Here is a 27,127-nt window from a genome sequence, read left to right as displayed (position 1 = left end):
CTAGATATAGCTACTCCTCTTCCATCTCCTGTCCCTATTCCTCATCGCCCATCTCCCGAACATACTCTCTCCAAATATCCACCTTATTACCCTGCACCTCCTCCTCAGACCCATAACCATCCTCATACTCATCCCACCCCTCCCATCGTCCAAGACTAAACAGATGCCTCATCGTCGGCCGTCCATGCGGGCAATTCCACGGCTTCACAATCGTCCCCATATTCCTCACAACCTTCTCCATCTGCTTCTGCGTCAAGTTCTTCCCAATCATGATACTCGACCGACAAGCGCGCATCGCAAACATCTTGCGCACTTTACTCGGACGAGGAATATCCACCTCGGAATTATTTGTCGAAGCCGAGGTCGTCTCGGAGAGTAAAATAATGAGTTCTTCCAGATCCTTGATATCGAAAACAACTTCTTTGCTTAGTGGTAGAGAAAGAAGACTACATCGTCGGCCAATCGGTTCGTCGCCGGAATCATCGACATCAATGACGAATCCGTTTTTCTCGAGGATTATTTGGTGCTCGATGACAATTTCTTCTTCGACGGCGGTCAGGTCCAGCCGCTTAGGTCGAACGAGACGCTGGTTTTGGACTGTTGTGGTGGATTGGAGGCGTTCGAAGTTGTATTTCTCATCTGAGGCGTGTTGGTCGATTATGAAGAGTTCGTCTTGAGAGGTTGATACGTTGGAGCTGGATGGTCGAGTTGCAAGGATGAAGCCTAAGTTGAATTGACCGAGGATGCGCATTTGAGAGAAGTCGTCTTTGCTGACGGTTAGGGAGAGGCGCTCTTCTGGTGCGACTTGGGATAATCTGGTCTCTTCGTCGTCTTGAGATGATGAGATCTCATTTTGGCCTCGGTTATGAGTATTCGATGCTAAGGACTGTATTCTAGAGAGTGACCCGTCGATAGAGGTTGTCAGGCTCGCGGTAGAGTCTCGATGGCCAACACCTTTGTTTAGCTTATTAGCTCGGTTGAGACTGTTTGCTTGGGAAGCTTTTTCTGCTTCTTGGATCAGCCGTTGGACTTCGGCATCTTCGTGCTGCTTTTTTTCTTCGTCATCCATATCTTCATCTTCAGAGTGCGAATCACCAGCCTCCGCTTCACTTTCAGCTGATAGTTCGCTCGCAGCATCATGGTCCGCATGAGACTCATCATCCAAAACCTCCTCGGCTTCCTCGTCCACTAAGGCATCAATGTCTTCATCCTCATCATCGTCGTCTTCAACCTCTTCGTCATCCTCATCGTCCTGCGTGGAATCTACCTGCGACCCTGGCGCCGCGAAATCCTGCATATGTCGGCCAAAAATGCTAGGACGAGAAGGAGTATGTATCCGCCTCTTTCTCGCTGAGCGCGGTGTCAAATCGGTACTTGTATTCCTCTTCCGGGGTAGCCCACTCCCTACCATCGATGTTACTGTCCTGTTGCCGATCGTGATAGTTGCCATCTCAGCTGGCACTCGTCTTGGCCTCATGCGATCAAACGCTGTCTGAATGGCATTTGGTCTTTCATCATCCTCTATAGGGTCATGGATTTCGTCTGAGTGTTCATCTTGATCGTTGTCGGGCTGGGTATCTGCAGGCGCGGAAGAGTTCTGCTCTTGGCTCACGAATAGTTCGTTATCGGATTCGGCATCTTTATCATGGTGATTTTGAGTTTGTTGCACCAGTGTGCGCGAAGTTTGAATAGGGGTTGGTTCAGGAGAAGGCTGCTTGCTTGGTATCTTGAGCGATTCATCTGGTTGAGTATCACGGGGTTGACTTTCACGAGCGCCAATTCCGCTAAGAAGGCCCTTCATTCGATCTTGAGAGCTCATCGAATCCTCTATCCCCTCTCTCTCGGCATCCACGTTCTCCGTGCTAGTCCTAGTCAAAGTCCTAGTCAAAGTCCTAGACGTATCAGGCAGCGAACGCTGTCTAGCAACCGGCAACTTCCCAAAGACCTGCGACTGAGGCACAGTCTGATCCGCCGACTCGAACAGCCGCTGAAGCGACTCCTTAAGAGACTCAATAAGCGCTCCCGCATCATGCAGCAGAATCGTCCGCTTATCCGGCGACACATTCACATCATAAGCATTCGTATCCATGACAAAGTCCGCAAAGACAAACGGCGACTGAGCCACATTGAAAGACTTGTACACCTCGTTAAACGCCTTGGCGATCTGCGGCAATGCACAAGGCCGCGAGTTCACGAAGAACATCTGCCGATCAGGCGTCTGTCGTCCTTCGCCGAAGACCGGTTTCGAGACATGGCCGCGGACCTGGATCCGGTTCGTGTCTTCGCCGCTGCTTCGCCTTCCTGCTGCTGATGGTTCGAACTCTAATCCGAGATCTAGAGGTATCAGTGCGAGCAGAGTCTTCGCCCCGTATACATTGGCGATATTCTCCTTCGTCGTCTGATTTGCGTTCGTGGTAAACACCACCGCGTTCTTCTTCGCGAGGGTGTTCTTTACGCTGAACCGCACGCCCGTGCTTATGCAAGCGTATGCATGTAGCAGATTCAACACCTTCCCGTACTCGCGCTTGATGTTCTTTTCCAACTCGCGCCGCCGCACGGGCAGTTTCTTGAATAGCCCTTCCACCGACGCAGTCGTGCCCTTCTGTCCCGCAATCATCTGTGTTTTCTTCAGCTTCCCTGATTGTTCGAACTCGAGCCGGGTTGCGCGGGGCGCTTGATCGGCTTGGGCGGTTGTGATGCGGAATTCGGAGAGCGCGCATAGCGACGATAAGGCTTCGCCGCGGAAGCCGAAGGTTTGGAGGCGGAGGAGGTCATCGTAGGAGGATAGTTTCGAGGTGTAGTGCTTGAGGGCTGTTTTTGTTAGATTGTAACTGAAGATTCTGGAGCTTAACGCAACTTGGGGGTGAGCTGGTTACCTACCGACATTCTCGTAGTTCTCCGGGGAGATTCCGTTCCCGTTATCTTGAACTTCGATTAGGTCAAGCCCATTATTCTTGAACCGGACCTCTATTTGGTGTCACATTAGTTTGGTGTCGAGAGATAGGATGACGCGTGCTAAGACCGACCGATGGAGGTTGCTCCGGCATCGAGGCTGTTTTCGACCAGCTCTTTGCACACAGAGCACAGGTCAACTATGACTTGACCGGATTGGATTTGATGAACCTAGCACGAAGCAGCTTAGATTAGATGACGCAGGTGCTTCCAGATGATGGGGTATATACCGAACGGGCCTCGATGGCCTTTATGGTTGCCATGATCCATGGTGGAAGTGAAGTTGCGGAGAGTCCGAGCTCTGAGGGGAAACGCGTGGGTCGCGCGCTCGCGCGGAGGTCAATTTAGATAAGAGCATCACAACGATTGCAATAGGTTACTCGAGAGGTAGATTCATCTATCATCGGTAGTCTAGAGATTTCTTTCACTCAGATATAGAAAGTGATCATTAACGTTAATGGAATATGTAGTGAGTCTAAACTCGACATCTTATCTGTCCAGAGATATATTATTACCCCTCAAACGCCTCAATATCAACCCAATAAGCTCCTTGCTATACAACCACGATCACTTCCCCAACTCAGGCAACCAGATCAAATGCTGCCCCGACCGCAACAGATTCGACATCACAACCGCCTGCTGCACTCCCACCCCACACCCAATCCGAAACAACGTATCTGCAATCCAATCCACCGTCTTCGGCACCACCCCCACAGCATCAGCAGCGATGAACAACGGCCATATCAACCGAACCATCCCGCCCGTCCGGGTACTGCTCCAATCCTCTTTTGTAGAGTCCTTCGTCGCGCCGAGGTGATACGGCACACTGGCACAAATATCTTCCGTCAGCTGCTGAGAGAGCGCGCTGCTATGCGCAATTGTCTGGCGGTATTCGCTGCTGAGGTCTTCGTTTTTGGACGCAAGATGGTCGCAAAGCCAGCAGATTAGTTCGAGCAAGATCATCCGTACGAAACGGTAGTCGTTCCACCATGCTGCGATCACGGTGTCTGGGTAGATGTGGTAGTGGTTGCCGTAGACGTGGCGGAACGGGGCGTGTCTGCTGCCTTCGTCCGCGGATTTGGGGAGGTTGATTACGGTGTAATGTCTGCTGGGTGCGAGGGACATTGCCCAGGCGCTGAGTTCTGCGTCGAGTTTCAGGGCCTTTTTGACGACTTTGATGGGCTCTATTAGGGCGCCGTTGCGGAGGCCGGCGCACAAATCGCCTACTTTTGCCATGAGGAGGAAGAGCTCGTCATCTTCGCGGCCTCGTTCGCCGCGGTAGGCGAGAGCTTCATTGGAAAGGTCTATGAGCCATGAGGGAGTGGAATTTTTCAACCAGAAGTTGCCGAGAACCTGCGCGGATCAGTATACTTCATTACTGTTTCACCCCTCATGAACAAGAGGACACACAATAGTTGTTCGAAATTGAGAAAAAAGCCCTAGTCCGACATCGTCCTTCAGCTGATCGGAGCCACGCAGTTGGAGAAGTCTGGCACTCCCTTCAACATGATTAAGGTACTTCTCCATTAAAGGAGGGCCATTACACGTCATAATCTATTTACTACATTAGCAAGTAAATCCAAAAAGGTATGGACACTCACTTCGAACATGCCCAGAAACGCCACAGCGACTAGACTAGCATTCGATGTAGACTGCACCTCATCACATAAAACCGCATTGGTCTCCGCCAAAGCTCTACCATACTCTTGCCGAGCAGCAATCATAAGCTGCGGAGACTGGTAGATATTAGACAACGCCGCTAACCCTGTGGCGTTTAGACTCGCAGTAACCGCACGTCCCGAGTTCGTACTGAGTATATGAGGTAGGAAAGTCCCTAAAGGCCCTCGAACTTCGTTGAGGCCATCTTTACTGAGGTAGCGGTTCAGCATAAAGGCCGTTCCATGGTCGTGCATAGGGACAGAGACATGTTGCCGGACAAGGGAAACAGGCGGGCTAGCTTGCCAGACCGGCGACGGAGGCGACGAAAAAGAGGTGGAGGGTGAGGAGGATGAGGAATGTGAGGATGAGTTTTTCTTCTTCACCTCTTCAGTCTGGTCGTAGAATCTGCCTGCTGTGACGTCGCGGTATCCAGAGCATTCTCTCTTGGCTCGGATACATTGTGAGCAGAATGGTTTCTGCTGGTCACACTGTAGCAGAGATCAGTAAGAGCCTCTCAAAATGAAGATAAGGCAGATTATTACATACCTTGAGACGACGGCTCCGACAGGGTCCACAGGCAGCGCTGAGTCTCCCGCGATGCACCATGGAAGGCGGGGATTTAGGTGGAATCAATCTAAACGGGTTCAGTGATACAATCCTTGAGAAGGTCGATACGATTATTTAAGAAAGGATAAAGATTAGGGGCTGAAAGATGGTGGGGTCTGAATCAATGCTGCCTGATTGGGGCTGAGGCTGTGAAGTGAAGTCAAATTCAGGTTCACCACCACCCAAGAGCCGTAAAGTCTTGGATGGTACCAAGATCCAGAAGTGGCCCCCATGCGGCCTGCAGCCTTGACTCACTCTCCCTTGGCCTCAGTATAGCTTCATCTAGCCTTATGGTCCGCTCTGGATCGCGGCTGACTCCATTTAAAATGTGACTGAAGCTTGTCTGGTCCTTAGCTTCAAACTAGCCATATCATGGTCCACCAGTCCCACCGTCAGCCCCCGGGCGAGGTGACGACTCCGGCTGATACTCTGACCTCAGCTGCCGGGACGGCATACATCTCCAGTCGAGTACCACCCTATCATCAAGTGTTCGATCTCAGTAGCCGTGTTCCATGGCTTAATTATCCCCTCTCAGTCCATACGAAATTCTACAAATAACAGCAACCCCGAAACAAGTAATCGATAAGTCCATATTTCCAGCAGGTTACATGCGCCTGCCTGCGGATGGGTATAATAAATATGTAGACATGTTCATAAACAAGGACAGATATGTAATAGATAGGCTCCACGCATCACGATATGCCTAGAATGTCTGCCCTATGACGGGTTCACCGGACGGGCTCGTGGCAGACTTGCGATCTGCCTCTAAACCAAGAATCTGCCATGTTCGATGGGCTATACCGACAGAAGGACGAGCAGTATGGGTTGGTGCCAGACCACGAGCAAGTCTGTCTTTTTTGGCAGCGATCAGTCTATCCTGTTCCCGTTCATGGCCAACGACTTCGTCTTTCCATTCGGCCCAGCGTTCATAGTTCTCGCGCTGCTGGAGAACCTGGTAGCGAAGTTTGTCTTTTGAAGAACGCCAGCCGGTACGGTTCTGACTAGACTTGAGATCGCAGATATCTGACTCCTGGGTTAACTTGATAAGGTGAGCGAGGACGTCGCGACTCTCTGAGGCGGTGGTCTGAATCTTGGCTCTTTGAGTGGCCGTGGCCGATTTCCTAGAGAGTGGCGCATCCAGCCAAGAGTGAAGCTCTGCGGACCGCTGTACCGAGTATGGGTCGAGGATGTTCTGGCGGCGGTTCTCTTCGCGGAGGAAGCGTACGGCAGCTTGAAGGCCTTTCACTTCGGCGCGCAGTGCTTCGTTCTCGCTGATTGCTGCCATTGAGATAGCATTGTCGACAACAACGCCGGTTGTGTTCGCTACGCCAGCGGTGCCAGAAAGCCGTTTGACCCTGTCAAGCTGTGCCTGAATTTCGTCTCTTTCCGCTTCGAGACTTTGAAGTTCTTTGCGCTGGCTTTCCACCGTGGCTTTGAGGTCCGATTCCTTTGTGGTCATCTCCTCAATCCTGGCTTCTAGATCTTTCACGGCGGCAGCCTTTTTGGTCGCTTCTCGCATGCGTGACTCAACGAGCTCCACTTTAATGGTTTGCTCTTCAATGGTCTTGTCTTTGGATCCAAGTGCTGTGGAGGCTTCGTGGATCTCATTCTTCAGACGACGAATCTCTTCTTCCGAATCAGGAGAGTTCACTTTGTTCGATTTCAGCTCCGTAGATCGTGCAATCCAAGGAGAAGGATGCCTCTCATATTCGGAGGTTATAGACAAATCGGACGAAATAGAGCCAAGTTCTTCCATGGTACCACTCAAGCCGCGCAGCATCGTGAATATGGAGGACATGGCATCATTGCTGTCGCCTCCCGTTTCTGACTGGTACATAGCAGAGATGTGAGACATATTTGTCAAAACTTCCTGCAGTGATATAGGCTCTGCACGACTCTCATCACTGACTAGTGACACAATATTCTCTCCAAATTGTCTTGCCAAGCTTGAGATATCTTTGGCGGCGTCTTCTGCCTGCTTGAAAGGACCGCAAGCATCGTGTGAAAGAGCTAGGGACCTGGAGCGTAAATCCCTTACGGCTCTGTTGATCTTGACCATAGCGACCTTCAAGCTGCGCGCTTGAGAGATAAAGCTCTCAATTTTGCCATATAAAAACGCAGCTTCTTCGTCGCCTTCTTCGGACTTTGGAAGCTTCGACTGTAGCAGAGAGAGAAGTCGCGACATGGAAGATACCGCGTACTCGACGCAGGATTGCGTCAGGGTGGTACGCATGCACAATTCGTCAGCAAAATTCTCCAGGGACGTGGGAAGGAGTGTCTCGGCAAGATGTGATAAAAGTGCGATAGAACGTTGCAGCTCTACAGCACACTTCTTGAGATTGATCTCATTTTTCTTCAATCCTTCCAGCCAAAAATTCAGTGTGCGTTCCACAGGTTCTAGTTCAAAATAAGAGCCTTGGATATTGCCAAAACTCTCTGCAGAGCAGCCCGTGATATAGTTCTGAAATCGACCACAGATTGAGTCGATCCAGAGGAGTTTCTCAAGGACATCTTGAGCAGTGAATATATCTTCTAGAGCCGGTGATATAGAAGCTTGTTCGGATACCATTCCTTCGATGATGCTGTTCATCACGGACGCCTTGGAACTGACTCGTTTGAAGCGTAGAAGCGCAAGAACGGAGTATCGTTCACCCTCATAGTATTCTGGCAGATACAATTTCACCACTGACAGATGTTGGGCGTCTTCTTCGGCTTCTATGCGTTTCAGCTCGATATCGATCGTTTTCGTCTGGGCTTTCGCAACTGATGATTGCAGCTTGAGGTTTAGGTCCATCATCGCTCTAGAACGTGCTGTGAGATCAGTAGCCTCAGCTTCTGTGATCTGCTGAGAAGCGCGCATATCCTCCAGGTCTGCCTGTAGTGTCGAAACGAGCTCTCGAAACCGTGTTAGCGTGTATTCCAAATCTTCAATCACTTCGTCCTGCTGCGATATTTTCCGAGTTTGGTCGTTGTAGAGGGTCTCTCGGTATTCGATTTCCTCCTGCAGTTGTTTCTCCGTCTCGACATGGTTCCACTCGAGTTCGTCATTGATTTCCTTCAACGCCTCAAGGTCCGAGATCGCTGCCTTGAGATCATTGATCTCTTCCTGGTGGTTCAAATTCTTCTCTACCAGCTCTTCAATCATTTGCTCCGCACCAACAGCTGTTTCGAGCTGCTCTTTGAGATCCTCCACGTTGTTCTCTGCCACCAGAAGTTTCTCCTTGATAGCCTCGTATTTCGACTTGATAGCAGAAAACTCCTCCAGATCTTGCTGGAGTTCCTTGATCTGGTCCTTCAACTCTGCTTCCTGTTGCTGTGTCATGTCACGAAGACGGAGGAGTGCCTCACGCAGTCGTTCGTTCGTCTTCTCCATCTGCAGCCAGCCATGGCTGGACTTCTCTTCAGGGCTCATGACCTGACCCAATTCCTCATTCTCGTCTCGCAGCAGTTCAGCTTCCAGCTCCAGCTCTTCAACTCGCATTCGAAGTGCTTCAGTTTCAGCCCTAAAAGCATCCGCCGACTCCTCCGCCATTTCACGGTCCAAACTCGCAATTTCCATAAGCGACTCATGTTCCGCCTGAAGTCTTTCGACGTCTTCGACTTTTGCCTCGGCCTCTTTGAGTTGTTTCCGTAGCTCGGAGATTTCCAGCTGCTGCGGTTGGTATTTCGCCTGCAGCTTCTGGATGATGCCCTCAAACTTGTCGCGCTCCGCTTGCAATTGCTCCAAGTTCTTCAGCTTCTCCCGGTCGTCAGCTCGTTTCTTCTCCATGACTCTTAGCTTGGTCTTCATTTCTTCGAGTTCCCGGGTCACTGCAGTATTTTGGCCTTGCCGCTGCGATGCAGGCTGAGCAGGTGCGGGGCGGACAGAAGCAGTTCGTGTAGAACTTTGACTTGACTTGGATGGTCGCGGTGTTGTATCCTCCTCATCGGGAACATCGTCTTCCTCGTTTGAGTTGGATTCGGAGTCTTCGGTTGGTAAACTTGCCCCTTCTTCTGATTCTCTGCTCGGGGCTGTCGGTCGCAGAGCTGGCCGTTTGGATAACCCTGAAGATGCTGGTCCTTGTAAACTTTGTCTATTTGTCCTACTTCCCGGCCCAGATATTGATGTACGAGGTGCACGAGATGTCGCAGGGGGTGGAGGAGGGGCCATTGAGGACTTTGTGGTGGCAGTTCGTGGCTTCGTTGCTGCTGCGGAGGGTCGTGCGGTGCCGCTGACGGACGGACGGCCGGGGGCTGGCGTTGCGGAAGATGTTAGCTGCTTCGTAGGTGATTTTGACGGAGGCTATGATCAGATAGAGTCAGCAAACGTGCCGCATAATGTCTCCGTTTGAAACTTACCTTCAAGGACAGCCGCTGTGCTGGACCTTTCGGAGCAGGCGTCGGGCTAGAGCTAGCGCTGTTACGCTTAGCATTGAGCGTCGATATAGACCCTGGCCTTCTCAGTCCTGGTGCCCCAGATAGTCCACTCGGGGCTCGACTTCTGGATGTAGCAGTGCTTGGTTTGGGAGCTGGTTTGGCTGACCGGGCCGGCCGCTCAACAACTGCAGCGACGACCGTTGGACGGACGAACATTCCATATCCGGGTTCGCAATCGAAGTAGCGCTCTCCCTGCACGGATCCATCGTTCTTGCCTGAATCGTCGTTCAATTCGACTCCGATCCACTCGCCGTCAGCGAAGCTCGTAGCTCCAATGTACCGGACGGTGGCCTGCCGACCGTCCGTGAGGGTGACTACACAGCCGTTTGATAAATCGGCCATTGTGACTATTAGCTGGAGCTCCTGTATATGTGAAAGGAAAGAAGGGAGAGCTCCAGGCACAGGAAGGGGCAGGGAAACGGCGTCCGTGTTCACAAACTGTTGTTGTTGTTCCGCGCCAGGGGAAATGGAGCGGGAGCTGTGGTGGCCTCAGGACGCGAAAGCTAAGGCCTTTGTGGATACCGGTACTTGCTCTCCTTGAAATCTACAGCCAGACCAGCCTCAAGCCTTAAGGGTACCCTCCTTTTGCTAGATGCTGGCCATGACACTATCTTCTCTTCAGTGTTTCTTTTTGGCTTAGGATGAACTCCTACCACTTTATGATCATCAGCCAGCCAGCCAAAACACCCCCACAGCTCGGTCTCTGAGTTTACCGCCCAGGGCTAGCCGGTACATAAGATATGATCTTCTGCGGTTACTAGGATTTTGGGAAAGACATGGTTGATTTCTCTTTCATACCTCCTGCTTCGCACAAGTGCGATGGCGCCTATGGCCAAGGTGCATACGGCACTAGAGAAACATCGACCAGCTTCAATGCGTTCATACAGACCCCTAGGGCTCTCCCTCCCCTCCCCTCCTTAGATCTTCTCCCAAATCACCGCGAAAACAGCGCCGCATTGGCATTAATCCAATATTAATCAATCCCCTCTTTCCTCCAGGTATCCTCCTCAAAAACCGCATATCGGGTAACAGACGCATCCAGCAGCAAATCCATTGGCTTTTGAAGACTGTACTGCTCCCAAATCCCCTTCTCCCCAAACCATACGCAGGCACATTCGGGTCCAAATCATGAATAAAACCAGCCAACATACTTGCCATCTTCCTCCCCAATCCCTCAAACCGCTGTCTCTCATCCTTCTCCAGGTTGTCGAACGGCTTTGCACCCTCTTCATACCCAGCACCCTGGAAATTCAAAAACGCAAACGCCACATCCGTGAAGTGCGCCACGCCCTTGAGGTACTCGATGTCGTTGCTGCTCATATTGAACCGGTAGCAGTAAGCCGGGGTGTCGAAAGTCGCCCAGGCGGCGCACTGTGCGCGCTCACTTGCGTAGACATTTATGCGGCGCCACTACAGGCCCTTTTCAGGGATGCGCGTGGCATTCAGAAATTCGGGGATGCCTTGTGCTGGGCCGTCAGGAGGGTGTCTAGGTCTGACTATCGATATATTAGTGTTAGCCTTATGTTATCTTGACCTTGATACTGACTGTTGAGGAGTGGCTCCTGCAGGAATTGGTTTGATTACTACTCCCTCCATACGCAAAACAACTATCGCCGTACTCCTTTGCCCCGTGAACGCCGGTCCACGAGTGATTGAGGGCCTTGGGCGATGCAAGTCGGAGATCCCCGACTGGCTGTTGGGCGTAGGGGATGCCGAGGAAGAAATCCTGCTTGTACTTGGGGCTTGTGACTCCAGCGTATGTGCCGTTGCGGACATGTGCTGCTGGCTCAGCTCCGTGCCCATGTCTGAGAGTTGCCGGCGATGGTTTAGTAGGGCAATGGCGAACGCCGAGTGCGGTGCCGCAAAGGACTGAAAGTCCAAGGAAGGGTTTGAGAAGCATTGTCGCAGACTTTCTTTGAGTCGTACACTCCTCGTCACTCGTGTGTACCCGCGTACCCGGCCATCCAGGCGGTATCGCCGATACTTATGCGCGTGCAGCATGCTGCGCCAGGAGTCGCCAGGAGCAATGACTCTATCGTCCTTCAGTTCTAGTTTGAGGGGTGGGGTGCCATGACATTCCGAGTCAGACGTCAGCGACGTCCTTGTTTTGCGGGTTGTTTCACGGTTCCGAGGTCCATAGATAGACGTCAGAGATCCTGTACGTGGTAAATGGTTTTGGAACTTGGAGCTGTGTCGCTCGGCGGAGTCTTGGTGTTGCGCACTCGATGTTTTGCCGTGCTTGGCGGCCTTGGCCATGGCGTTCCGCTCCGCTGGGTCGGATAGTTCTGGCTGAGGTCACGGCGATGGGAAGGGTGCCGGACTGGACGGAGTTGTCTTCTTGAAGACAGAAGGGCAGTTAGAGGCTAGACGCTCCAATTCTGGAGATCTGCCGGGAAAACGAGTGTTTATTGATTAGAGTCGGCTAAATATGACTGGCTGCGCGCTTGCGGGCCTGGTTAACCGTTGAGTACGTATGGACTAGACGAGCGGGAAGCACCGGTGGATACAGAGTACCTTGGAACAAAAGGCTTTTTGATAACGCAAAGGCTTTATGGTCCTGGGTCCCGATCTGTAGTCCATGGCGGCCTGGGCATCAACTCGCTCACCACGATTTTGGCCTTAATGTCATCGCAGGGTTGCTTTATCCCTGTAATCCTGATTGATTGTCGCCAGGGGAGATGTCTCCTATACCCCTGTCTTGGAGAGCACAAGATTCCAGGAGCTTTCCAAAAGCCTATGACGTTAATGGCCCTGGAGTGACCCTTGCTTCAGCGATCCTAGGTAGGGTTCCGTTCATCCCACGATGTGTCAGTATGCATTGACGCTTGAAGTGTTGCTCTCGTGAGAATGTCAATCTAGAAGGAGACTGCCTCCTAGGTTGCTCCTCGTCTCCTCTTGTCCCTTCAAAATTGGATCATAGCAGGCATTGGCTGTGTCTGACTTACCTTCGCTGGAGCATGCAGTATGTGAACGAGCTAGGCTTGAGGGTATAAATGCTGCTCCTTCCAGTGTTTTTTTAAGAGCTTTGAGTTTCTTTCCAACGTCTTCAGCTGCTCAAATACTGTACTCATTTGTTTTTGAAGATATCACGTCAATATATATTTTCACCTATTGCGCTATAGTTCCCAACTGTATTAATTACACAACCTTTCTGGATTTGTGGATCCGCAATAGACGACATTCAAAGATGCGGCAATCCTTATACCTCAATGTCCTCCTAGCAGCTTGTGCGAGTGTCGCAACTGCAGCATCTCCATCAGCACAGCAATGGGCCGAGAGATCGATCTATGTACGTGGATAAACAATCAGAACAGCTTACCCTAATTCTGACTTAACACAGCAAGTGATGACGGACCGCTTCGGAAGACCAGCGGGCTCATCAGACAAGCCTTGTGACCCCTACAAATACTGCGGAGGCTCGTGGTTGGGGATTATCGACAAACTAGACTACATTCAAGACCTTGGGTTCACCGCAGTCCAGATCTCGCCCGTCGTCGAGAATATCCCAGAAGACACGACATACGGAGAGGCGTATCATGGCTATTGGCCACAAAATTTGAACGCCTTGAATGAACACTTTGGGACTGCAGACGATCTTCAGAAGCTGTCTAAAGAACTGCACAAAAGAGGAATGTATCTGATGGTCGATGTTGTGATCAATGACATGGCCCAGGCCGTCAACGGCTCAGCAGCTGATGGTGAGCCGGACATCGACTGGTCACGACTTATTCCCTTCAACGATGAGGAGTACTACCACCATTTCTGCGAGATCACGGATTGGAATGAACCTGATATCTCTAAGAACTGCTGGTTTGGTGTCGAGACAGTCGCTCTCCCGGATCTCAAGACCGAGGACCAGAAGGTTGTCTCCATGATGCAGGACTGGGTGAGGGGATTAGTGAGCAACTACTCAATTGATGGTCTTCGTATCGATGCTACCAAGCATATGGACGATTCTTATTTAACAAGTTTCAGCAAGGCTGCTCGAGTCTTCACGATGGGAGAGGTTTACACGGAGGACACAGATGCCGTCTGCAGATATCAGAAGACTGTATCCGGTCTCCTGAACTATCCCTTGTATTCGCCAATGGTTCAAGCTTTCACGGCGGGTAACATGCCTGGGCTTGCACAGAAAGTCCGAACTATACACAGCCAATGCGAGGACTTTACCCGGCTGGCGACCTTCATGGAAAACCATGACATCCCGCGCTTTGCGTCTCTGATAAACGATACTACTGTATGCCCCCGTTCAAGATTATTTGTTACAAATTTATACTGACAATTGACCCCAGCTCGCTAAAAATGCTATGGCCTTCAACATCCTCTCCGACGGAATTCCCATGGGTAAGCTCCCCCAACCCAATATACCCCATACTTCTGGAAGCTCGCTAGAACTAAACCTCCACAGTCTACCAAGGCCAAGAACAACACCTCAAAGGCTCATTCAGCCCCTACAACCGCTCTCCCCTCTGGGAAACGAAATATAGCACCCAATCCGCACTCTACAACACAACCGCCACGCTAAACGCCCTCCGCAACCATGCAATCCGGCTCGACAAACACTACGTCTCAAACCACAGCCAGGAACTCTATGTCGATGGGTCTACATACGCCACACGGAAAGGCGCAGAAGGGTCTCAGGTTGTAGCAGTCTACTCGAATCAGGGGGATCATGGTGGAGAGTATAATCTAACTATCCCGGGTGCTTTCAAGCCTGGGACGGAAGTTATGGAGGTGCTGAGTTGTCGGAGGGTGAAGGCTGATAAGGAGGGGAGTGTTACGGTTGGAATGGATAGGGGAGAGCCGAAGGCTTTCTTCCCGGTGGGGAGGTTGGACGGGTCGGGGATTTGTGGGTTTAGGAAGAGGAAGAATGTGAATGCGTTGTGTACAGGTGGGCAGGGGAAGGGTGGTGGGAATTCGACAGCGAAGAATCATACCAACAACAAGGGTAAGGATGAGCCGGTGTCTGAGGGGAGTGAGGTATCGGTGTCTTCAAGTATGGTCTTGCTGTCTGTTTTTGTGGGCGCTGTGAACTGGCTACTTTGAGTCGTTGTTGGGCGCTTCTTTCTGTCTTTTCACTTTCTTTTTCTCTGATAAGCTGGGCTGTCAGATGACTTGGGTTATATAGCTTGTAATCATTGGTATTATCATGTTCTATAAGTCTTAGTCGTATCAAAATATATACTCTGGAAGTTTAAACAGCGAGCCCATTGAATGGCCGAATGCAGTATTCATCCACATGAGCCGCTGTGTCGATGACCACATAATGTCTACTTGTAGGTCTATTGGCCATCATGGGCTCATGATGTCTTGAAAAGCTGAGGAAAGATCGTTCGCAACTCCTCCAGATCCCGGATCTGGAACTGTGACGCCTGAACTTTGGGCTCCGGAAGCTCAGGCTCCACAAGGTGAGCAACTTGCCAGCCACGAGCTGCAGCAGCAGTGCAGTTCAATCCCGAGTCATCTAAACATCCAATCAGCACATGACAAACCACAGAAGAATTTCTGACCAACTCACCAACAAAGTAAATCTGCTGATTCGCAGTAGCTCCCACCTCCTTCTCCGCCTTATCATACATCTCCTGCGAAGGCTTACAGATAAGTGGCGGGTTCGCATAATCGCAAAAGGTTATCCCCTCGAACAGATCGTCGACCTGTAACAGCTTCACAACCCTCTTTCCATGATTGACATATGCGTTCGTCAACAGCCACAGCTTCACTTTATCTCGGTCGATATCTTCGAGCAGTTTCCGAAGCTTGGGGTTCGGTTTTAGGATCTCATCTAGTGGGAGGGCGTCGTCGACTTTCCGGTTGAATTCGAGGGCGTCGATCTTGTGGTGCCGTGTCAGGCCTTCAATCGCTAGACCGTACTCTTTGTAGTACTTCATGTGGAGCATGTGAGCGTCTTCGCTGCTGAGGGAGAGATGGTGGACGAAGAAGTGGTCTAAGAGCGAGGTGTGTTAAAGAAATTGAGGAGCGCAGAGTTCAGGGGAAATCATATTCACGTACGGATCAGCTTCTGCATCTCATCGTGAATGTTGCTTTCTGCACGTATAGTATGGTCAGTTCGCGGTCTTGGTGTGAAATTTCATCTCGGCGCAAGTAGGGGGCTTCGTACTTCTCGAGTAGAGCTGGATAGCATTCAATGTCAGTCGTAACGCGGCCAGTTCGGGAATTGGGCATGCGTACACAGTTGTCTATATCAAAGAAGAAAATTGGTCTGTTGTCCGCCATTGTGCTGAGTGGTTTGGCTCTGAGTGAAGTAGATCCTCTGTTAATGCGACGAATGCAAGAGGGTGAAAGCCGCAGTGACTGGGATGCGGGGTGCGGTGGGTATGCGCGCGCCGCGGGAATGGACTTGAAGAGGCGCAGAGGTGCGAGGAAGCTCATTTTAATGTCAGATATGACTCAGAGCTTCTTCAGCTACGCTTGGTGACCCGGATAACTACTGCACGGTTCGTATACTACGTCAATCAGCTTCCCCTTTCTCTGTACTGCGCCGCCTGCCCGTGCCTTGCCCACGAGCCCAAGGATTCCCCAGAGGGTTTAGCGTTGAGTCTCCCGCAGCCAAGACTCCGAGCAGGTGATCAACCTGATTTTCCTGGCCAGAGCTGCCAGCTGCGCTTTTCGCCCATTTGCATCCTCCTCCTCGCCTACGAAGCTCTAGACATGGCAGCGACTCAGCTCCCAACTAGCGTCGGGTCAAAGATTCCCGCAGCGGAGGAGATCAAGGAGTACGAGAAGATCTTGAAAATAAGTGAGGATATCTTTTCTGGGACTCACCCTAGGTTGAAGGTACCGCAGCAGTTTGTTCGCAAAGCCGCGTCTCGCAATCCGCCTGCGTCGTCGGCGACGCATCAGATCAAGGTAGGCGAAGCTACAAGCTCGCCTCCTAAAGCCCGATCTCGTTTTGTTGCGCCCACAGCAAAACCTGTTAGCTCCCATGGGACACACACTGCCAATGGCACATCGAGCGCGACAGCCTCGCGTCCCGCACAAAAGCCTGCATCTGGGATTGATCCGATCTTCCTAGAAAAGTCGGATGATCTGGTGAGAGCAGAACTGCAGCTGCAGAGACAAAGAGTGGAAAGAGAGATACGGGAACAAGTTGAGCTGAGGAGACAAGAGTCAAAACAGAAGGTGTCTATACAAGACGCGACCCCTGATTTCGATGTTTCTGATGTTCTTACACGAGCCTTTGAGCTCGTCAAGCCATCTCCAACACGCGAAGTCCCTGCGCCTGGGGCGCCTAGTGACTCCTTCGATGAGAATTCCTTTTACTCTAGCAGAGCCCCTGACTCACCTCAGCACTGTGATCCGCAGAAGTTGTCTTCGGCGTCATCTTCTATCCCAGAGGCGCAAGGCCCCGAAGCTACCAGAGAGAGATACTCAGATGAGTTGCATCGGCTTGAGGCCCTCAACCGTCCTGATTCGGATCAGTCAATGCAAGATACTTACTCCATTGCAGACCCTCGAATTTCATCTCATCAAAGACAGCCTCACCATCATGAAGACCCTTCAGCGTACGAGATGCAGCATGCTCGCCACCAAGTTGAGCAGGTGGAAGAGCCCGAGTACTCACCTCCAGCTCCCGGTGTAGCGCCGATGCAAATGGTGGACAGTTACGAACCGATGCGAGAAAACCCGAACGTTCCCAAACGCCGGGCGACAATCGATAATCGATATTCACGACGGTCAATCTCACCTGGTGTACGAGTCGTTCGAAATCATATCACGTCGCCCGCGGCTCCGCAACCTTCGAGAGTCTCCCCTCTTGCCATTGCGAAAGTCCCATCGGTTCACCAGCACCACAATTCGCGCCCAGAGTATGATCCCGAGTTCCAGGGAAGTCCCGATGCTTCTGCTCAACCTATAGTAGCTAGAAAGCGGCGGAGGCTACAAGATGACCGGGACCGGTATAGAGCTCAGCATGGTGGTTCCACCAGGCCGTTCATTAAGGAGGAACCGGTTTCTCCCCCTCCTTTCGCAGACACTCCGCCCATCTATAGGACCCGTGATCTACAGGAAGGACCCGTATATATCGATGTTTCTCCTCGCTATACTCCAGTGGTAGAAAGAAGAGAACCGCCGATTAGACCTCCAGTGTATGAACTGGACCCTTATGATGAGACTCATATAGATCCAGGAGTGCCACGTACCATTTCGCGACTTAGCACAAGACGACCTCTGCGGGACGACCAGGACCTCCGCCGAGTGGCAAGCTTACAGCATGCTCGGAAACCGGAATATGCGCGGGAGTATATTGAGCATAGCCCGCAATCGGCTCGTAACGGGCATTATACTATTATCGAACGACCGCCACAGGATGGGACTCGCTTCTATGAGGAGCCTGTTGTGCATCCCCCACCACGACGATATGCTTCACCTCTTCCACCACAGCCAGCTGAGACATATTACAAGGATTACGCCGTGGAGTCGCCTCCGCGACGTATCGTCATTGATGAGCACGGGCACCAGTATTATGATACTCTTCCTACACCTAGAGTGCAAGCTATGCCTCCTCCAGCTACTCGCCTACCCCGAACGGATGTCTACGAGGGACCTCCACAGATGCGCCACACTAGCGTACGGGCGGCATCCGTCCTCGAAGACCCGTATGGCGGCCGCAGATATGTGCAGGAAGTACCTCAAGGGGCATACCGAGAATCGCGACGGGTGACTGAGTTTGCTCGGCCGACACCCAATGAGAGACGCTCGTATGTTGCCCCCTATGAGGTTCGGGAACCGTATCCGCGTAGCAGCAGCGTTCAGGTTCACGATTATTCAAGCCGTCAGCCCCATTACACCGAGGAGTCAGTGCTTCCTCGGGACAGAATCGTGCGAATTCCCAGTGTTCGACCACCCACAACACGGTATCAAGAGCCACGCGAATTGGTGCAACGGGTGGAAAGCGTCCATCCTGGGAATCGGGACATGAGCGTATATATTGACGAGGAGACACGACGGCCAAGGGAATATATTGAGCCGCAACCTGTATATTTAGCTACGCGGCCTGTGGCTCGTGAAGAGCGCTACTATGATGCCGGTGAACCCGAGCGAGTGGTTCTCGATGGATCGAGGGATGTAGTCCACCGAGTTTCCCAGCGCTACTAAGTGCTTTGATATCTAGTTCTAGTGGACGAGTCTTTCTGCCTTTGCAATTGAGCATTGATTAGGGAATCGAAAAGCATTTTTATTGCCGACATGACTACAAGACTGATACCCTCGCTTAGCTTATTCCCTGTGCGTACTTAGGTAGAAAATACATACCTGCTTCCGCCCAATGTTGTATCGTTCCAGGATTCTAGTAAAGAGAGCAGCAGGGACCGCACCTATAATTATCCAGCTCCCGTATACTCTATTGTGATCCCTGCACTTCCTAGTCTTACCAGAAAGAGAAACTGCAGTGTGTACCACAGCAGCCTTCATCGACGTCATGAACCGGAGGGTCAGGAGCTGTGGGTCGAAAAATCGCCGCCCGAATCCGAATACCAGGTTGACTGCCCGGTCATTGATCCTGCTGATGCTTATAAGCCGGAAGATAGGAAGTGAGCGGGCATCGGACAGCTGTTGTGATGCAAGTAGCCGTGATCCTTTCCGGAAGTGTCTTTGGGACCCAAGAGTAAGCTTAAATACTCCGGCGTGGTCCTGTTGTTTTGGTAGTGCAGCAGTGGTGACTGTTGATCTAATCATCACCGGGTCGAAGGAGTGATCCACCCTGTCATACCACAGATCCAGGTTCGCTTTCAAATCTTTCAAGATTGATAAATGTTTGAACGCTGAGAGTGCCTTGTTGATTGTTTCGTAAAGTATAGAGAGAGAGAGAGAGAGAGAGCCTATAGTACTGTCGTATAACTACCGTGTCCTTAGTGAGAGCTGCGCTGTCCCCCCCAACCTGTTGAATGCGAGTCCAGGCCCGGTCTTTGCTGGTCCACGTGACCTGCTTCCTCGCTTGCGGTTCTTGAAAGGGAATCCCCCAAGTGGTCCGTGCTGCAGTATTGAATCATTGTGATCATGACGGAGAGGTTGCCTGTTGTGCTCGGCTTAGATGCAGTTTTATTGTTTTTATTATTGCTCTAGCTTACCTCTTTCTCATGGCTGCTTTCAAAGAACTCAGGCTAGCTGGAGGGCAATCAATAGGCTTAGTTAGACTAGATCCAGGAACGTCCTGCCCCAGCTCAGCCAAGCTCAGCCCTGTCCTTGACCTCCAGGCTCCTACATCCCTTGTGATTTAGATGGCCGCCCTAGCTGGGAACCTTGTTGAACAGAGGCTGTTGGTTAATAAATCTGCTTATAGTTAAAGGATAGTCAGCTCATGATCGTTCTCGTGCTTCACCAGCTTAGCATGCGTAACGTTGAGGAGCTGGAGAGACACCCGCAGTTCCCGCGATGGCCGAAGGTGGGAGGGTAGAGCAGTTAGGTACGGAGTACGGAATAGATAGAGGATAATGACAATCAATCTTGAAAGTCAAGAGCCTAATGGGCAGAAAACAAGGTTAAGTGCAGGAATTGTTATTGTGGTGGTGGTCAGAGTGAGACTTTGGGGGGGTGAATTCAGCCGTTGATTTTCCTCCCATCGTGATTCTCGATCCGCCTCGATCCCCCCATCTCAAGTCCAGTCAAGACTCAACTCTCCTCCTCCCACCCACCTACCTCTCTGTCTCCCTCTCTCTCTCTCTCACTCACTCTCCATCTTCAACCTTTCACCTTTCACCCAACCTCACCTCCCCACCCCCCTACCCTGCTTTACTTCTTATCTTTTCTCCATTCCTTTTTCTTTTGCTCGTTTCTTTCCTTTGCCTTCCGTTCCTTTTCTTTTGGGCCCTCCATTCCTCTTTCTTCCCTGCATCCCTCGATACCCGTTTTAGGTTGCTGGGTTCATTCCACCCATTCCGATCCCAATCCACTCCTCCTGCGCGCCCATTCCTCTTTTATCGCCATCCCTGTTGAGAACAGCGCTCTCAAATTCTAGGAGTATCTCCTCTGCTCCTCGTTTGACCTTTTCTCAACTCTTCCCTCCCCATCCCGCTCCGACGCCCGCCATCTTCTTCCGCCTGCCTCCCATCGTCTCTCTCCCCTCGATTCGGTCAAGGGGTCAGAGATTCGATTTGCTCCGAATATGCATAAGATCTCCAACTTTACGGGCCAGGCCCGTCATGGTTGGGAGCGAATGACACCAACCTTTGGCATGTCGCGCCCTCACGCCGAAATGCCCTCCCACTCACTCCGTAGGCCTCATGGCGCTCCTCCGATGACTCCGCCCACCAGTCTCGACCCGACCGTTAACCTCTCCTTCAACGTACCGTTCTCTTCAAACCTCGCGGGCCCAGAAGCGGATGAGGTGCTGCATGCGAGTCCGAACGCTCTTCAGCGTTGGTCGTTTCCTGAGGGCACCCCCGAAGGCACCGCGATCCACCAGCTACCTGTTCATACCAGCAACGTTGAATCCCTACGGGCATTGTGTCGTCAGATCACAGAAGGAAGCAATGGAAGGGTCGAAGCACTCATCAGCTCGTCGGAGCCTCAGCCCGTTCAATCCATGCAGCGCCGGCCCCAAGGATTAGCTACCAACGTTTGCATCACCGGTGAAGGAGAGACTGTGCGAAAAATGCGAGCCAAGATCTTGAACGAGACGCCTATTCTACTGGTACGTACAAATTGTGGAGGTTTTGCTTGTCACCCTTAGGTGCCTTGATTTTCCTGGCCGCCTCGCTAACGATTTTTGCTTCTGCAGCGATGTGCGACCGTCGACGTGGATATGCACCTCATCACGGACAATCAGACCAAGGAAGTTCGCCCGCCTGTTTTGGAGCACCTGGATACCCTGGCCGGATACACCGGGACAGATATTTTCTTGCTCACTCCCAAACTTCGCGACACGGATAGTGCTGTGATCTCTTCTTACGGGTACGCCTCCGACAATGGCTTGGACCAACGCTACCGGGTTTGCATCTATGGAGATATGGAGAGCACCGAACATGCCAAGACTAGAGTCTTGATCATGATCGATCAGATTGTGAGTTTTTCTATTCCATCTTTTGCTGTTCTGTCGCTCATTGAGAAAAGCTCAAACGTCACGTGGACGCGATCAAGTTGGACCTGACCACGCATACCCTGGTCTGCGGTCGAACTCGCAAGAATGTCAAGCTCATCGAGGCCGCTACTGGTACAGCAATCTACTTTCCCCCGCCGTTCCCTCGCATTTTCGGATACATTCCACCGGGCGCCCACCGCCGTAGCGAAGATGAAGTCTACATCACCGGCGACACCCCGGAACAAATTACTCGAGCGAAGCAAAAGCTGCAAGAGCTTGTCATGGGCGTGAAGGTTTATGTGAAGGATGTCATGGTAAACGCCAACAAGATTGATAGCATCCTGCTTGATCGATTGGACAAGGTCCGCAAAGTGATGGAGATGAATGGATCCTACATTCTTTTCCCTCAGCTGGGCAGCCAACGTGGCCTTGTTCGCATTCAAGGGACTGATGTATTGCATGTGGAGCGCACCGTCAGGGAGATTATGGCACTGGTACGCATTTCGGTTCATTCCTTCTGACCCATCTAACATCATCCTAGGCCGGTCAATTTTATAGTGCGTCATGGTGGATTCTTTCTCCTGACCAGACACCTGGAACGTCGAGGATTCCGTTACCCGACGAAGTGCGAACAATGCTCTCTGATATTTGCACCCACTCCGGTGCTGACGTCAGCTTTGACAACTTGAACTTCACCATCAACGGTTCAGACGATGCTGTCAAGGCCGCCATGATGGTCATCAACCAGATTCCTTTTGTCCAGCGGAGCCAGTACCAGATGCGTGTGAAGATTGAGTTGGCGAACGAGCACAAGGAGTTTGTCAGCGGCAAGAAGAACGGCAAGATCAACAAGATCATGGGTCAAAGTGAGTGTCCCTTGAAAACAATCATAACATAAAGACTGACCATGTGTAGGCAATGTTCAAATCATCTTTGACGGCTTCAACGAATACAACTTCTATATCGATGTTTGTGGAAATCAGTATGACTCGACTAAGAGTGGCCTTGATCTCGTTGAGCAAGAGATGCCGGCTTCTATCTCCTTCCACGTTCCTGATCAGTACCACAAGCGCATCATCGGCATTGGTGGTCAGCATATCCAGCGGATCATGAAGAAGTACTCTGTCTTTGTGAAATTCTCCAACGCCATGGATCGAGGTGGCTTGGGCAAAGACGATGATGATATTAAGGTCGATAATGTCATCTGTCGCACCCCTGCACGCAATGCTCAGAGTCTGGATCTTGTGAAGCAGGAAATCATGGACATGGTTGAGAAAGTGGTATGTCTTTTGCTTCGCCTTATACTACTGTCGCTAATGTCACCCAGGACGCTGAGTACGTTTCCGAGCGTGTTGTGATCAACCGACTCTACCATCGTGAGTTGCTTGCACGGATGACGGAAATTGATGAGCTCGAGAAGAAATGGAACTGTAAGATCGAGTTTCCTAGCACGGAACTTGCGAGTGATGTCGTTACGATATCCGGACCTGAATACCAGGTTCCGCAGGCTGTTGATGCTTTACTGGTATGCCCTTCATATGTCTGTATGCATAACTCTGCTGACCAAAACAGGGAATGGTACCTGAAAGCCATGAGCTTCTCTTCCAGAGCACGCCCGAACTCCGAGAGTTCTTCCGAGGAGCGGACTTCCGAGAGGATGTTTGCGCCAAACTCAAGGAACAGTACGAGGTCGATACTGCTGTCGATATCCCGGACACACCCCCTCCCTCCGAGAATCGGTCGGACTCGCCTTCCTTCCCACCTGAGGATCGTGTGATACTTGGCTACACTCGCAACAACGCTGGCGGACTAAAGGATGCCATTGACTTTTTGATCTCCCGCCTCGTTGCTCACGGTCTTGATGCCACTACCATCAAGGGGGCTATCCCGCGACCCAAGTCCGATTCTTTCGAAGAGTCTTTGCCGTTCTTTGACTCGAAGCTGTTGCAACACGCTCCTACTCCTATCGCAACTGACTCTCCCACTCGACCTAGCTTTACCGATGAGACGAGCGAGCGTGGATCTATCTTTGAACGACTTAGGAAGCCCGGCAGCATCTCCTCGTTCTCCTCCTTCATAGGCCGCAAGAACCACTCCGCCTCCCCCGCTTCATTCTTCAAGCATGCCTCCAGCAACGCCTCGAAGGCGTCTCTGGTCTCCATGGAGTCCCGGGACAGCGGCTACCGCAACCCGTGGAACGACTCCGGTGTGAACCTCCCCGAGGACGACCTGCCCGCCCTCGGCAGTTCCCACAGCCACAGCAGCAGCAATGGCTGGCCCGCGCGCTTTGACACGAAATTTCCATTCGGTACCGCGCCGGGGGACATGACTCCCAAGCATGACCTCCGCGCGTCTTTTGATAGTGGTCGTCCTAGCACTTCCAATTCTACTTCTGGATACCCGGCCCCTATTGGGCCACCGCGTTAAAATCAATGTCAATTTGCAGCAGTATACCCCCAAGAGAAATTTCAGTTTCAGATTTTTTTTATTGTGCTTTGTGCTTTGTGCTTGGTCATCATTGTTACGAGCGATATCCTTGTTTCGGATTCCTGTCTGGTCTTGTTCTTGTCTGGTGATTTTTGTTTTCTTGTTGTTTGTTTTTTTTGATACCACTGAGAGCATGCGACTCGAACATGGCGCAGAAAAATATGTGATTGAAAGAAGTAAAGAACAAAAGGAAAGGATGAAAGACGTGAACGGGACGGACACCTTACTTCCATCCTCAGGCTGGGGTCTTGGCACACGAAAGAATCAGTGACTGACTGCAATATGATGTTCAAGTCCAAAACTTTTTGATACACCTCACCTTATATACTGGCTCTGCCTATCTAGGTACTTTATCTTTATCTGTTATTTTAGGTAGTCGTACCCATGCTTTTACCTCTGTACCTATGCAGTAAATGAATGCACTTGGTATCGAGTCGTGTTGAGTCGCATCTGCTCTAAGTTGCATGTTCTTTTTATGGAATAATCTTGGTCTAGATTTATGGATAGCCAGTCATGATATCTATATGATTGTGTGGTTGTATCGTTGAAATGACTTGAGCTATAGACAGACCTGCTTACTCCCTTGGCCTCATTCTAGGATAAGTAGATCACTACCTAGGTAGCTATCTAGCTATCTATCTCCGACACTGAGTCTCTCCCCTCAGTGTCTTTCATGCAATGATTTAGGAAATGGTTTGTAGTTACCATATTGGTAAAGATCTTTCTTAGATACCGGCTGGCTGCTCTGTTTGTTCTCTCCTCACCGGGCGAACCAATGTCTTGCGGCTCTAGCTGTTCGTGAGTCTTTCTTCAAGTTACACATTGGGTTTTATCATGCCGCTGGGATTGCAACACCGTCAGCATATAGTTTAATCTTATGAGCGGCGGAGGGATTGTTGTGTTTGGAGTTTTTTTTTTATTTTAGGTACTGCGTTACCGTAAGAATACAGAATATATTACCACAGGCAGTGACAGAGAGTTATGTATTTTCGATAGGGGCTGGGTATTAAGTATATACAGTGAAGAAACGAAGCGACTCGGGGTATGTAACGTAGCAACGAAGAGAAGCACAGGGATCGAGATCCAGAATCACAGTCGATGTGGAGACATCGAGATGGGCGGGGAAGATTAATAAGCTACGCCAATGGTGGAGTGGCGATGATGGTCGTGGGTGTAGAAGTCGAAGGAATTATCGAGGCTGTGCTGTTGTTGCTGCTGCTGGGCCTCGTAAATGGTTGGGTGGGTGCGGGCGTGCTCGTCAGAAAATGAGCTTGAGTGGGTCTGGCGAGGGGCAAAGGTGTATGGCATCTCGAAGTCCTTGTCGTACCGAGAATCGAGCGTGGATGTTCGTGCTGTGTTTAAGGTCATTGTTGTGGCGGGTGTGATGGTGTGGGACAGTGGAGGTGTTGGTGTGGTAGGTGCGGCTTTGAGGCCGCCGGGGGCGCTGATGGTGTTTCCGTAGGAGGCAAGGGTCGATCCGCTGAGTGTACGGGAGCGTAGGCGCATCGAGAGCTTGTCGCTTAGGCTTGGCTTGCGGGGGTGCTGAGGGGAGTCTGTGGACGTTTTGAGGCTGGTGCTGGTTTGGAGGAGCCATTGTGTTACACGGCTAGACCGGGATGGGGATGGGTGGAGAGCTGATACGCCAGCGACATTGTCGACCGGGGTTGCCGGGGGTTCGTAGTAGTGATGCCCGGAAGAGCGCGGGGTCTTTGTCGGGACTGGTGGCAGTGACTTGTCCTGTGGTGTTGGCGGCTTGGGGATACTAGGTATGGGGGGTGCGGCAGCGTCGTGTGACACTCTGGAAGGAACATTGGTGAAAGAAGGGCTGCCCACGATTGAATCCGGCCAGGTGGGAGGGGAGGTGTGTACGCTTGGAGCCAGGCCAGTGGCTAGAGAGGCGGTAGAAGAACGAGTAGAAAAGTGTGGGATCAGAGGATGGCTTATAGGGACTTGTCTCTCCATCAAGAGTTCAAGAGTTGCCAGAGATGAGCGACGGGATCCCGACCCTACCGGCTTTCGGGGCAGGTGGAAGGAAGAGGAAGGTCGATGGGTGCGGGAACGGGACTGATATGAGAAGTCCGTCATGGTTGATAGAGCTCTCGGCGGCCGAGCGAGGGGTGCCTGGTGTGAGTGGTCTTGCTCAAATCCGAACTCAAAGCGTGGGAGATCAGGTAGGGGATTTGCAGGGCTCTGAAAGTTCAGCTCTAGAGGACGATATCTCGACGATACCGTTGAAATAGTTGGCAAAGTTGTGACCCGTCTGAAGTCTGTCGGTGCGCTGATTCTCACTGGAGCTGTCGACTTTCGTACACGGCTCGAGGCTCGTGAGGCGAGGTTCCTGCCCTCCTCCATGACCCGCGTAGGAAACGACGAGGCTCGAGGTGGGCCTGGATTAGGCAGGTCGTCGTAGACAACGAGCTTCATGGGGGGAACGAGGTGAGGTTGAGAGTGGCATATTTGCATTTCTCGCTCAGCTCCTGCGAACGGGGTAGTGTTAACTGGATAAGCGCCGTGGTGGAGGGTCATGCAACCATAACCATACCTTTCTGCTTCATGGCTTGCTGATGGCGGGAGCGGTCATCATCGCCACCTGAGTCGAGGTAGAACAAGCAGGATGAGATCCATCCAGTGAACACGGACCCTGCTTGCTCAATCGCCCTCTGCATCGCTACCAGAGCTGTAAAACGGACGGTCCCATACCCTTGGAGTGGGGTGACTGCGGGGACCTGGAAGAAGAAGAAGAAGAAGAAGAAGAAGAAGACAACAGGAATAAAGAAAACCACAAGAAGCGGCACTGAATTAGAATATAAAAACGAAAGAAAAAAGAATAATCAAAGAAGCGGTGTTGGAAAGAGAGACGAGCGAGGATTCAACCTGCGCAGACATCAAGGCATCAAGAAAGATGCACGCAGCACCAGCAGGCTGGCGGCAGCAGAAACAAAGGTAATAAAAGCTAGGACAAGCCCTCCAGCC

At 51.5% G+C, this 27,127-nt stretch overlaps 10 protein-coding genes across 10 annotated transcripts; 3 read left to right on the top strand and 7 right to left on the bottom strand.

The window, feature by feature from the left end:
- Positions 1-34: 34 nt before the first annotated feature.
- Positions 35-3,215, bottom strand: BJY04DRAFT_224786 (ATP-binding mismatch repair protein PMS1; the record flags this gene model as incomplete). The annotated part of the gene is made up of 4 exons (XM_073718065.1): positions 35-2,811; positions 2,881-2,967; positions 3,027-3,123; positions 3,183-3,215. 4 exons carry the CDS (start codon positions 3,213-3,215, stop codon positions 35-37), a joined length of 2,994 nt encoding a protein of 997 aa, XP_073564495.1.
- A 191-nt stretch (positions 3,216-3,406) lies between these two features.
- BJY04DRAFT_203372 (Zn(II)2Cys6 transcription factor domain-containing protein) lies at positions 3,407-5,610 on the bottom strand. The gene is made up of 4 exons (XM_073713346.1): positions 5,158-5,610; positions 4,554-5,099; positions 4,363-4,506; positions 3,407-4,305 (listed from the first exon to the last, which is right to left on the bottom strand). The coding sequence occupies exons 1-4, from the start codon at positions 5,215-5,217 to the stop codon at positions 3,520-3,522; spliced, it is 1,536 nt and encodes a 511-aa protein (XP_073564494.1). The 5' UTR covers positions 5,218-5,610; the 3' UTR covers positions 3,407-3,519.
- Positions 5,611-5,920: 310 nt separating this feature from the next.
- Positions 5,921-10,953, bottom strand: BJY04DRAFT_224784 (putative dynactin; the record flags this gene model as incomplete). The annotated part of the gene is made up of 3 exons (XM_073718064.1): positions 5,921-9,499; positions 9,556-9,947; positions 10,785-10,953. 3 exons carry the CDS (start codon positions 10,951-10,953, stop codon positions 5,921-5,923), a joined length of 4,140 nt encoding a protein of 1,379 aa, XP_073564493.1.
- A 122-nt stretch (positions 10,954-11,075) lies between these two features.
- On the bottom strand, positions 11,076-11,889 carry BJY04DRAFT_224783 (uncharacterized protein; the record flags this gene model as incomplete). The annotated part of the gene is made up of 3 exons (XM_073718063.1): positions 11,076-11,129; positions 11,180-11,542; positions 11,590-11,889. The coding sequence occupies 3 exons, from the start codon at positions 11,887-11,889 to the stop codon at positions 11,076-11,078; spliced, it is 717 nt and encodes a 238-aa protein (XP_073564492.1).
- A 931-nt stretch (positions 11,890-12,820) lies between these two features.
- Positions 12,821-14,679, top strand: BJY04DRAFT_225749 (alpha-amylase; the record flags this gene model as incomplete). Its single annotated transcript, XM_073718264.1, has 4 exons — positions 12,821-12,922; positions 12,974-13,870; positions 13,926-13,977; positions 14,042-14,679. 4 exons carry the CDS (start codon positions 12,821-12,823, stop codon positions 14,677-14,679), a joined length of 1,689 nt encoding a protein of 562 aa, XP_073564491.1.
- Positions 14,680-14,749: 70 nt separating this feature from the next.
- On the bottom strand, positions 14,750-16,168 carry BJY04DRAFT_203365 (putative pyrimidine 5'-nucleotidase). Its single transcript, XM_073713345.1, has 5 exons — positions 15,823-16,168; positions 15,752-15,764; positions 15,643-15,678; positions 15,152-15,577; positions 14,750-15,097 (listed from the first exon to the last, which is right to left on the bottom strand). The coding sequence occupies exons 1-5, from the start codon at positions 16,021-16,023 to the stop codon at positions 14,934-14,936; spliced, it is 840 nt and encodes a 279-aa protein (XP_073564490.1). The 5' UTR covers positions 16,024-16,168; the 3' UTR covers positions 14,750-14,933.
- A 134-nt stretch (positions 16,169-16,302) lies between these two features.
- Positions 16,303-18,747, top strand: BJY04DRAFT_224780 (uncharacterized protein; the record flags this gene model as incomplete). The annotated part of the gene is made up of 1 exon (XM_073718062.1): positions 16,303-18,747. One exon carries the CDS (start codon positions 16,303-16,305, stop codon positions 18,745-18,747), a length of 2,445 nt encoding a protein of 814 aa, XP_073564489.1.
- Positions 18,748-18,807: 60 nt separating this feature from the next.
- On the bottom strand, positions 18,808-19,407 carry BJY04DRAFT_10592 (uncharacterized protein). Its single transcript, XM_073708032.1, has one exon. It carries the CDS (start codon positions 19,324-19,326, stop codon positions 18,868-18,870), a length of 459 nt encoding a protein of 152 aa, XP_073564488.1. The 5' UTR covers positions 19,327-19,407; the 3' UTR covers positions 18,808-18,867.
- A 1,345-nt stretch (positions 19,408-20,752) lies between these two features.
- BJY04DRAFT_224779 (KH domain protein) lies at positions 20,753-24,094 on the top strand (the record flags this gene model as incomplete). Its single annotated transcript, XM_073718061.1, has 7 exons — positions 20,753-21,280; positions 21,368-21,649; positions 21,700-22,161; positions 22,209-22,533; positions 22,583-22,947; positions 22,995-23,192; positions 23,240-24,094. 7 exons carry the CDS (start codon positions 20,753-20,755, stop codon positions 24,092-24,094), a joined length of 3,015 nt encoding a protein of 1,004 aa, XP_073564487.1.
- Positions 24,095-24,692: 598 nt separating this feature from the next.
- Positions 24,693-26,907, bottom strand: BJY04DRAFT_203357 (uncharacterized protein). The gene is made up of 2 exons (XM_073713344.1): positions 26,697-26,907; positions 24,693-26,631 (listed from the first exon to the last, which is right to left on the bottom strand). Exons 1-2 carry the CDS (start codon positions 26,818-26,820, stop codon positions 25,283-25,285), a joined length of 1,473 nt encoding a protein of 490 aa, XP_073564486.1. The 5' UTR covers positions 26,821-26,907; the 3' UTR covers positions 24,693-25,282.
- Positions 26,908-27,127: the final 220 nt, after the last annotated feature.

This window comes from Aspergillus karnatakaensis (assembly GCF_047715665.1).
Source record: "Aspergillus karnatakaensis strain CBS 102800 unplaced genomic scaffold BJY04scaffold_100, whole genome shotgun sequence".
NCBI classification, from domain to species: Eukaryota; Fungi; Ascomycota; class Eurotiomycetes; order Eurotiales; family Aspergillaceae; genus Aspergillus; species Aspergillus karnatakaensis.
The sequence above is the reverse complement of the archived record's forward strand: the minus strand, read 5'-3'. Positions and strand labels throughout refer to the sequence as shown.

Coding starts and splice junctions, on each gene's coding strand:
- BJY04DRAFT_203372 (XM_073713346.1), bottom strand. CDS start 5,217: ATGGTGCATCGCGGGAGACTCAGCGCTGCCTGTGGACCCTGTCGGAGC. Junction 5,100..5,157: donor GTCGGAGCCGTCGTCTCAAG/GTATGTAATAAT, acceptor TCTCTGCTACAG/TGTGACCAGCAGAAACCATT. Junction 4,507..4,553: donor CGTTTCTGGGCATGTTCGAA/GTGAGTGTCCAT, acceptor TGTAGTAAATAG/ATTATGACGTGTAATGGCCC.
- BJY04DRAFT_203365 (XM_073713345.1), bottom strand. CDS start 16,023: ATGAGCTTCCTCGCACCTCTGCGCCTCTTCAAGTCCATTCCCGCGGCG. Junction 15,578..15,642: donor TGAGATGCAGAAGCTGATCC/GTACGTGAATAT, acceptor CCTCGCTCTTAG/ACCACTTCTTCGTCCACCAT. Junction 15,098..15,151: donor TCAGCAGATTTACTTTGTTG/GTGAGTTGGTCA, acceptor TTGGATGTTTAG/ATGACTCGGGATTGAACTGC.
- BJY04DRAFT_10592 (XM_073708032.1), bottom strand. CDS start 19,326: ATGATTAGATCAACAGTCACCACTGCTGCACTACCAAAACAACAGGAC.
- BJY04DRAFT_203357 (XM_073713344.1), bottom strand. CDS start 26,820: ATGCAGAGGGCGATTGAGCAAGCAGGGTCCGTGTTCACTGGATGGATC. Junction 26,632..26,696: donor GCAAGCCATGAAGCAGAAAG/GTATGGTTATGG, acceptor CCCCGTTCGCAG/GAGCTGAGCGAGAAATGCAA.